The 8,965-nt window shown below is 39.6% G+C and overlaps 1 protein-coding gene and 1 pseudogene across 1 annotated transcript; both read right to left on the bottom strand.

Annotated features, from left to right (window-relative positions):
- Positions 1-1,504: 1,504 nt before the first annotated feature.
- On the bottom strand, positions 1,505-2,589 carry LOC118032465 (germin-like protein subfamily 1 member 16). The gene is made up of 2 exons (XM_035037175.2): positions 2,440-2,589; positions 1,505-2,280 (listed from the first exon to the last, which is right to left on the bottom strand). The coding sequence occupies exons 1-2, from the start codon at positions 2,558-2,560 to the stop codon at positions 1,715-1,717; spliced, it is 687 nt and encodes a 228-aa protein (XP_034893066.1). The 5' UTR covers positions 2,561-2,589; the 3' UTR covers positions 1,505-1,714.
- A 4,598-nt stretch (positions 2,590-7,187) lies between these two features.
- Positions 7,188-8,251, bottom strand: LOC118032471 (germin-like protein subfamily 1 member 14; annotated as a pseudogene).
- Between the last annotated feature and the right edge of the window lie 714 nt (positions 8,252-8,965).

Below are 8,965 nucleotides of genomic sequence, written 5' to 3'. Positions count from 1 at the left end.
TCGTCCTGACACCGCGCTCCGCGCAAGGGTGCAACAGGATGGTAACTCCACCTGGGACCCTAGGACTGGGCTTGGTAATTGTTTTTTTTTTTTTTTTTATTATGCTATGTGTTGTTGTTTTCTTATGAATGATACTTTGTTTAAAAGCTTTAGCATGCATCTTTACATTTTGTCATACATAGTATATTGGATATGAGTAAGATCTTGAGGCATCCTATCATGCATCACTTCATTATTATTTTCTTTTTGAAGGCACACACATTAAACTTTAAGTTAAGTGGGGACTAGCAGCTTACCTTATAACTTGCATCAAGGTTTAAGTTTGTGTAAACCTCAATTCTTTGCTGAGTGTTTAGACTGATAATGATTGATACATGTGACATCCCACTATCTGCTAAGCCCCCATATTGTCTTTACAAGAGTGATCACTGGGACATCAAGACCCTCTTTAGAAGCCAAGTAGTAAACCTGCTATATGTCTCACATAAAGGAACTAGAACCTATTCTTAGGGTATATGCTCCATAATATCTTTTGCATCAAAACAAGTATAACCCCAAGACATCTTTAATTCCAGGACTTGTGAACGAAATGGCCACCACTACTAAATTTTCCATCATGGAATACGGAAAAAATTATGAATTGTCACAATTGACTCAAGGAGACTGCCTTAGAAGTGATGCTAAGAAGCTATCGCCAATCAAGAACCTGAACTGCATTATGAATGAGATGAACAAGTTAATAGCTTACTTCCAAATGTGGATAAGGATGCATTTTTTTAGGAAATATGGACGCTTGGTAGAGATTGCAAAGGTAGAAGTTTTAAGCCTAGATGTGCGAGCTCTCAATTCTCAATATTTTTTCCTTTAACACTTGTCTCTCAATCACACTGGCAATTACAATATGCCTTGTAAAGTGAAGAGTGGTATTTTTAAAGGGAGTCAAAGGTTGGTATCTTGCCTTAGCATGTTTTGATGAGCGGTTGTTTCTGGGGGAAAAAAAAGCATTTTAGGGACCACCACCTATCATGATAATACTGAATAGAATTATAATACAAATCATGATTTAGTTTCAAATAATTGTTTCTATTGTTTAAGATCATTGCTTATCGTTCTTCGTAATTTTCTTTTTTTATTAGAAAAAGCTTTTACAAGCATGTAACATTGGTTATGGTTGTGGTCTATGAAAAAGAAAGGATTTTATGTGCTCAATAGGTGTTTAAAAAGTTTAGATGACCTAGGATCACTTGAGGATCAATCTTGTCACATGGTCCTTTTTATTTGAGAATTTTTCTTGACAAGACAACTTTTTGGCTGACTTTTTTTTTTATTATTGTTTTTAGTATGTCTTTTTAGCATTTTCTTCACATGCTTTTCTGATTTATGGTTGTTTGGAGATTTTTAATAATTATTTTTATTCTTTTTTATCTCAAGTGTGGGGTGTGATCTTATAAAAGTATGAGGTGTGATCCTGGTCACATCTTAGGATTCTAAAGCAAGAATAAGATATATGAAAAGATACTTTATTAAAAGTGGAATGAAGTTCTCAAAACAAGAAAAAAAAAAGTGCAAAAAAAATGTCTCAAAGACCTTATTCAAATTCGTTGAAACCTATTTATTCATGAAAATAAATATGAAAGAGGTACTTAGTGATGAAGAAAAGATGCCAAACATGAGGCTAGCTACAGCTTCATGTCTTCTTAATAAATGTGTTCTTCTAATTGTTGTTGTCCGTCCAGAATTGTTTCTGAAGATAGTCGACTACCTTCTTGTCCACCTGGAAGGCCTTGGTTAGAACATTAGGATTAATGGGTGGATCTGCTCCAAACATTGCGTTTGCAATTGTAATCACACCAGGGTTCTGGCTGCTTAAACTGGCTAATGCAACGGCATTGGTTTTTCCCACATTGAGCTGGAAATGAATGAGTCCGACTGGGAACACAAAAGCATCTCCGGGATTTAAGACCTTTGTGATTAGGCGATTATCTCCGTTAGCCAGGTTAGATGTAACAAAACCAACATAGAGGGTACCCTCCACGACCACTAGGATCTCAGTGGCACGAGGGTGAGTGTGGGGTGGGTTCAGGCCACCATATGGTGCAAAATCAATGCGAGCCAAGGATATGCCAAGAGTGTTGAGTCCTGGAATTTGAGCAACATTGACAGCAGTGACATTTGAGCCAACTGGACTGGAAGTGTCCCGAGGAACGTTGAGTCCAGAAAAGAAGAAATCCTTTTCAGTAACTTGCTGTGGGTCCTTGCAGAATTTTCCGTTCACGAACACTGCATGAGAAAGGCATTTGAAGCATGCCCATAAAAGGTCAGTCAATTAATAGAGAATGAAGATATTAAAATATATACAGGATGCATGGTATTTTCAGTGTAATATGATCATGTGACTCCTGACAAAAACTCCTGACGAAACACTTAAAAAGCACATACCACCATCGGTTTCTTTAATGGCAACACAGAAGTCCTGAAGAGGACTAGGATCAGAGGCAGAGGCAAATGAGGAAGCCAAAGCCAGGACGACAAAAACTATTAGAAACTTGAGTCCTTCCATCAGATTCTATACGGATTTTTCTTGTGGAGAGGGGTGAGTTATCTAGCGAGGATGCAAGGCCATTTATAGATTGGAGCCATTGAATTAGTCCTAAATGAAGGTGACGAAGACTCAGTAGCTGCTCGTTCTGTGATGTCAGTGATGAAACCAAGTCCTCATAACATTTGACATTATCCGTCATATGCCAATATTATCTTTATAATACTCTTTCCAACATGATACTTTTCCATTAAGTTAACAGGACTGGGTGTGCATGTCTCTTGTCACAAGCCTTCGTCAAAACATTTGACATTATCTTCTGCTCTTGTTGCGCAGAGCCAGACTTTTGACAATTCTGGCCATAGCAGGGGCCGCTTCAATGGTGGCTAGCGTCCTAACCAGTCCAACAGCAGAGGCAACCAATTTGCTGGCTCTAGACCTGATCACCGCAGCTTCCAAAACTCCTCCTTCGGTGACAATAGGCAGGGCTCTTTGCAGCGCAATAACGGGCAGAATCCACGCTGCCAACTGTGTCAGAATTTCGGCCATACAGCTCCCCATTGCCCTCAATTCCAGCAGCGAGGTTATGGCCAACAACCTGGTGCAGGGCAATCTCTCCTCAACCGGTTATGTTGATTGGTTTCCAGATACCGGTGCCAATCAACACGTCACACATAATCTTGCCACCTTGACCGCTTCAGAACCGTATCTTGGTAATGATAATTTGCATGTTGGTGATGGTAAGGGCCTTCCTATATCTCATCTTGGTCATACAAAAATATATACACCACATCGTTCTTTCACCTTATCTAATGTTCTTCATGTTCCTGCAATCACAAAACCTCTGCTCTCTGTTCAGAAATTTTGTCTTGATAATAATGTTTATTTTGAATTTCACCCTCGTGTGTTTTATGTCAAGGATTTCAACACCCATGAAGTCCTTCTCTCAGGTCAGAGTAAAGATGGTCTCTATGCCCTGACCAAGTCTTTCGTCACGTCAGTTCCTCAAGCCTATTGGTCTCCCTGCACTTCTGCCTCTGCCGATTTATGGCATCGTCGACTAGGTCATCCTACTTCACATATCTTTCAATTGTTAATCTTGAAAAATAAGATCATTTGTAACAACAAACGTCTTAATTTTCAATGTCAAAGTTGTCCTTTAGGAAAATCATCGTGTTTGTCTTTAGGACCTATGGGTCACAAAACTTCTGCTCCACTTGAATTCATTTTTAGTGATGTATAGGGGCCTGCTCCTCTTTTTTCTTCAGATGGCTATTGTTATTTTGTTATCTTTGTTGATGCTTACACTAAATATGTATGGTATTATCCTCTCGTTGCCAAGTTTGATGTTTACTCTGTTTTTCATCAATTTCAGACTCTTGTCGAACGTCAATTTTCATTAAAAATAAAATCTGTTCAAACTGATAAGGGCGGTGAATACCGAAAACTATCCACATTTTTTCAGACCATTGGTATTCATCATCGTCTAATTTGTCCCCACACTCATGAACAAAATGGAACAGTAAAGCGTCGTCATAGGTATATTGTGGAAACTGGTCTTACTCTTTTAGGACAATGTAAAGCACCTTTTCGATTCTGGAATTATTCTTTTGAAACCTCTGTTTATCTTATAAATCGCATGCCTACTCCTATTCTTGCCCATCGCTCTCCGTTTGATTGTTTATTTCAAGAGTCTCTTAATTATCATTTTTTGCGTACCTTTGGGTGTCTCTGTTTTCCTTTTCTGCATCCATATAATAATCATAAATTGGATTTTCGTTCCTCTCCATGTGTATTTTTTGGATATAGTTCCTCGCATCTTGGTTATCGATGTCTTGACATTGCATCTCAATGTATTTATATTTCCCGTCATGTCCGCTTCCATGAACATGTGTTTCCATTTGATAATTCTGAACAGATTACAAAGGTCTCCACCATAACCCCCACCCCACCCGCTACTGTCACCCTCCCAAATTTGCTAAACCACCCACCGCTACCCGCTTTCACTAGCCACCCAAACAGCCCACAACATTCCGCTTTGCCACTCCAAACAGCCACCCGACCACAGCCTCCACCCATCCCTTCGCCATCATCCCATGCTTGTTTATCTAACCCTTATGATGCAGGTTCAGATCGTGAATTGGTCTCCTCTCCTCATGGTCTTGGGGCACTTTCTAGTCCCTCCTCTGCTTCGCCCTCCCTGACCAGCACTCCTGCAGCTTCAGTCTCTACCTCCAGCCCCTCCTCTGCTAACAATCGTGTGCTTGAGGCTGCTTCTTTATCATCCTCTCCCGCTGGTCTGCACCTTATGGTTGATTTGTCTTCTTATCAGCTACCACAGGTCTCCTCGCTACAACCGTCTTCCCCTGTGTCTCCACCAGCACACAGCAGACATCCTATGACTCTTAGACCGCGGCAGCCGAAGATAGCTAATCTGGTTGCTTCTGTTGCCGCTACTTTTACCTCAATATGGGTACTGTATTCTCCCTCTTCTGAGCCTTTTGCATTCTCTGATGCTGGCCGGTATGTAGTTTGGCATAATGCTATGTGTGATGAGATCACCACTTTATGCGAAAATCACACTTGGTCTTTGGTTCCATTTCATCCTTCGATGAACGTTGTTGGTAGTAGATGGGTATATCAGATCAAACGTCGTGTTGATGGTAGTATTGAGTGCTATAAAGTGCGCCTTGTTGCGAGAGGTTTTACCTAGCAGGAAGGTATTGATTATTCTGAAACCTTCAGTCCAATTATTAAGCAGGCCACTGTCCGATTGGTTTTCTCTATCGCGGTTTCGCGAAATTGAAAGATTCATCAGCTTGATATTCATAATGCCTTCCTCAATGGTGTTCTTACTGAAGAGGTCTACATGAAACAACCTTCAGGTTTCATTAACTCTTCTCTTGCATCTCATGTGTGCAGATTGCACAAATCATTGTATGGTTTGAAACAGGCACCGAGAGCATGGTACACTCGTCTAAGTGATTTTTTGCTCTCCATCGGTTTCCGAGCTTCCAAGGTTGACACCTCCCTGTTTATCTTATCTGATGGTACTAATATCTTTTATCTCCTGGTGTATGTTGATGATATTCTGCTCACGGGTAGCAACTCTGCTATGCTCCATCACCTTATATAGTTACTCAGCTCTGAGTTGAAGCTTCGTGACTTAGGTGTTGTTTACTACTTTCTGGGTATTGAAGTATTGATGATCGCAAGTCTACGGGCGGCTATCTTGTCTTTTATTGCTCGCTCCTCTACTGAGGCTGAGTATAAAGCCCTTACTGATGGTACTGCTGAAGTCATTTGGCTTCAATACTTGTTAACAAATTTGCAGGTTCCCTCGGTCTCTGCCCCTACCATTTGGTGTGATAATCTTGGTGCTACCTATCTCTCAGCAAATCCTATCTTCCATGCTCGTACTAAGCATGTTGAAGTGGATTATCACTTTGTCCGTGACCATGTTGCCAAGAAAGAAATTCAGATTCGTTTTGTTCCCTCTCGGGATCAACTTGCCGATGTCTTCACTAAACCGCTTCCTGTTGCATCCTTTACTGCTTTTCGATTCAAGCTCCAGGTTGACCCCCCACCCTCAGCTTGAGGGGGCATATTATAGAATAGGATTCTAATATAGGATGTTGTAATCATTACAGTTACTCATGTATCTATCAGAATAGGATTCTAATATAGGATGTTGTAATCATTACAGTTACTGCAGTGTTCTACTGCCTCTATATAAATAGGAAGGTTGGCTAAGGCACAACCCAAAACATTCCATTATTCTCAACTAGTGCAAATTTGTTTAAGGAAAAAAGCATTTGAATTGAAGGACTGCCACCTATCATGATAATAATGAATAGAATTCTAAAAAAATCATGATTTACTTTCAAAGAATTGTTTGTTTTGTTTTATTATCACCATGCAAGAAAAATAAATACGGTGTGCAAAAGGATGGAAATGATTGAAAATTGAATTTTTTGGTGCAAAACACCCTTGCCCTAATTTTTTTGGCAATCCTATAGTCACAAGAATCTAGGTACAACCAGCAATGAGTTGTTTGTCGTAGCGGTCGACAAGTTGCGTACTACTTTTTTTAATTAAAAAAGATAGGGGAATGACATGTAATCTACCATTAAAAAAAATAAAATAAAATAATGAAGGCCTAGACAAGCAAGCATAAGCTAGCACACCCACAGGCCTAGACTTTTCTTTATTTAGGCCTACGCAACCATGCCAATTCAGGTCTGCTTGCTTATGTTTTTTTTCTGGGTTTTTTTGTTGCATGTTGCTCTTTTTTAATTTTATCTTTTGACTTTTTAAAAAAAAAATAGATATGTTTTTTCAATTTATTCTCCCACTATTTTGTTGATTCTTGACTTCATGAATGTTTATTTTTGTTGTTGTTGTTTTTTTTTTCTGGTCATTCTTTGCAGTCATTAAATCAGCTAATTTACATTATGTTAATTTCAATATAGTTTAATTTTTTCCATTAGAAAATATATTAGAAGCACCTATTTGTTTTAAAAACAAATTTTAAAGCTGTGCTGTCTTCGGCGTCACGCGGGCAACAGCAACAATATAGTATCTTATAAGACATCAACAAGCTCCGGCAATACATGTAAACGTACAACGTCTGGTTAGTATGTGGAAATAGTACGATAACTGCAATTCCTTGGTTTCATATTGTTATGCTTTTTATATCATTACCAAACCGAGCATAAAAGACAGGAGCAGAAACCTATTTATTCATGAAAATAAATATGAAAGAGGTACGTAGTAATGAAGAAAACATGCCAAACATGAGGCTAGCTACAGCTTCATGTCTTCTTAATAAATGTGTTCTTCTAATTGTTGTTGTCCGTCCAGAATTGTTTCTGAAGATAGTCGACTACCTTCTTGTCCACTTGGAAGGCCTTGGTTAGAACATTAGGATTAATGGGTGGATCTGCTCCAAACACTGCGTTTGCAATTGTAATCACACCAGGGTTCTGGCTGCTTAAACTGGCTAATGCAACGGCATTGGTTTTTCCCACATTGAGCTGGAAATGAATGAGTCCGACTGGGAACACAAAAAAACATCTCCGGGATTTAAGACCTTGGTGATTAGGCGATTATCTCCGTTAGCCAAGTTAGATGTAACAAAACCAACATAGAGGTACCCTCCACGACCACTAGGATCTCAGTGGCACGAGGGTGAGTGTGGGGTGGGTTCAGGCCACCATATGGTGCAAAATCAATGCGAGCCAAGGATATGCCAAGAGTGTTGAGTCCTGGAATTTGAGCAACATTGACAGCAGTGACATTTGAGCCAACTGGACTGGAAGTGTCCCGAGGAACGTTGAGTCCAGAAAAGAAGAAATCCTTTTCAGTAACTTGCTGTGGGTCCTTGCAGAATTTTCCGTTCACGAACACTGCATGAGAAAGGCATTTGAAGCATGCCCATAAAAAGTCAGTCAATTAATAGAGAATGAAGATATTAAAATATATACAGGATGCATGGTATTTTCAGTGCAATATTATCATGTAACTCCTGACAAAAACTCTTGACGAAACACTTAAAAAAGCACATACCACCATCGTTTCGTTCATGGCAACACAGAAGTCCTGAAGAGGACTAGGATCAGAGGCAGAGGCAAATGAGGAAGCCAAAGCCAGGACGACAGAAACTACTAGAAACTTGAGTCCTTCCATCAGATTCTATACGGATTTTTCTTGTGGAGAGGGGTGAGTTATCTAGCGAGGATGCAAGGCCATTTATAGAGTGGAGCCATTGAATTAGTCCTAAATGAAGGCGACGAAGACTCAGTAGCTGCTCGTTCTATGATGTCAGTGATGAAACCAAGTCCTCAAAACATTTGACATTATCCGTCATATGCCAATATTATCTTTATAATACTCTTTCCAACATGATACTTTTCCATTAAGTTAACAGGACTGGGTGTGCATGTCTCTTGTCACAAGGCTTCGTCAAAGAACTCCGGTGAAAATGTGAGAGTTGGTCGAGAACTAAAGATTGTTAGGTGACGAAATGTTCCCGGTCCTGGGTAGTTAATTCAATGGGAGTTTCTTATGATTGTCCTGTTGATATGGTTTTCAAGCTCGTTCCCTTTCTTACGTTATAAGACCAGTAACCGATATATTTCCAAAGAAAATCTAATGGTTAATTCAACCATCATCTAACAAATTGGATCGTCTCACTTGAATTTGGACAGGCTCTACTGAACTAGTAGTGTCATTCTTATTAGGTGTTTTGCATGGTTGATAAATCAAAGCTCCCCAACACTTTACTTACTCATCGAAACATTTGTCTTTTTTGTTTCAGTTCTATGACCTGGATCGCGAACACCTTTTAAAGTCATCTGAAGCCATAAATTCTAGAAACTCCCCCCAATTAACCTAGGTCACAAGACTCGGTCTCTGCTTTTTCTA

The sequence above is a fragment of the Populus alba genome, chromosome 13, assembly GCF_005239225.2.
Source record: "Populus alba chromosome 13, ASM523922v2, whole genome shotgun sequence".
Classification (NCBI taxonomy): domain Eukaryota; kingdom Viridiplantae; phylum Streptophyta; class Magnoliopsida; order Malpighiales; family Salicaceae; genus Populus; species Populus alba.
This window is presented reverse-complemented; position numbering and strand designations above follow the sequence as displayed.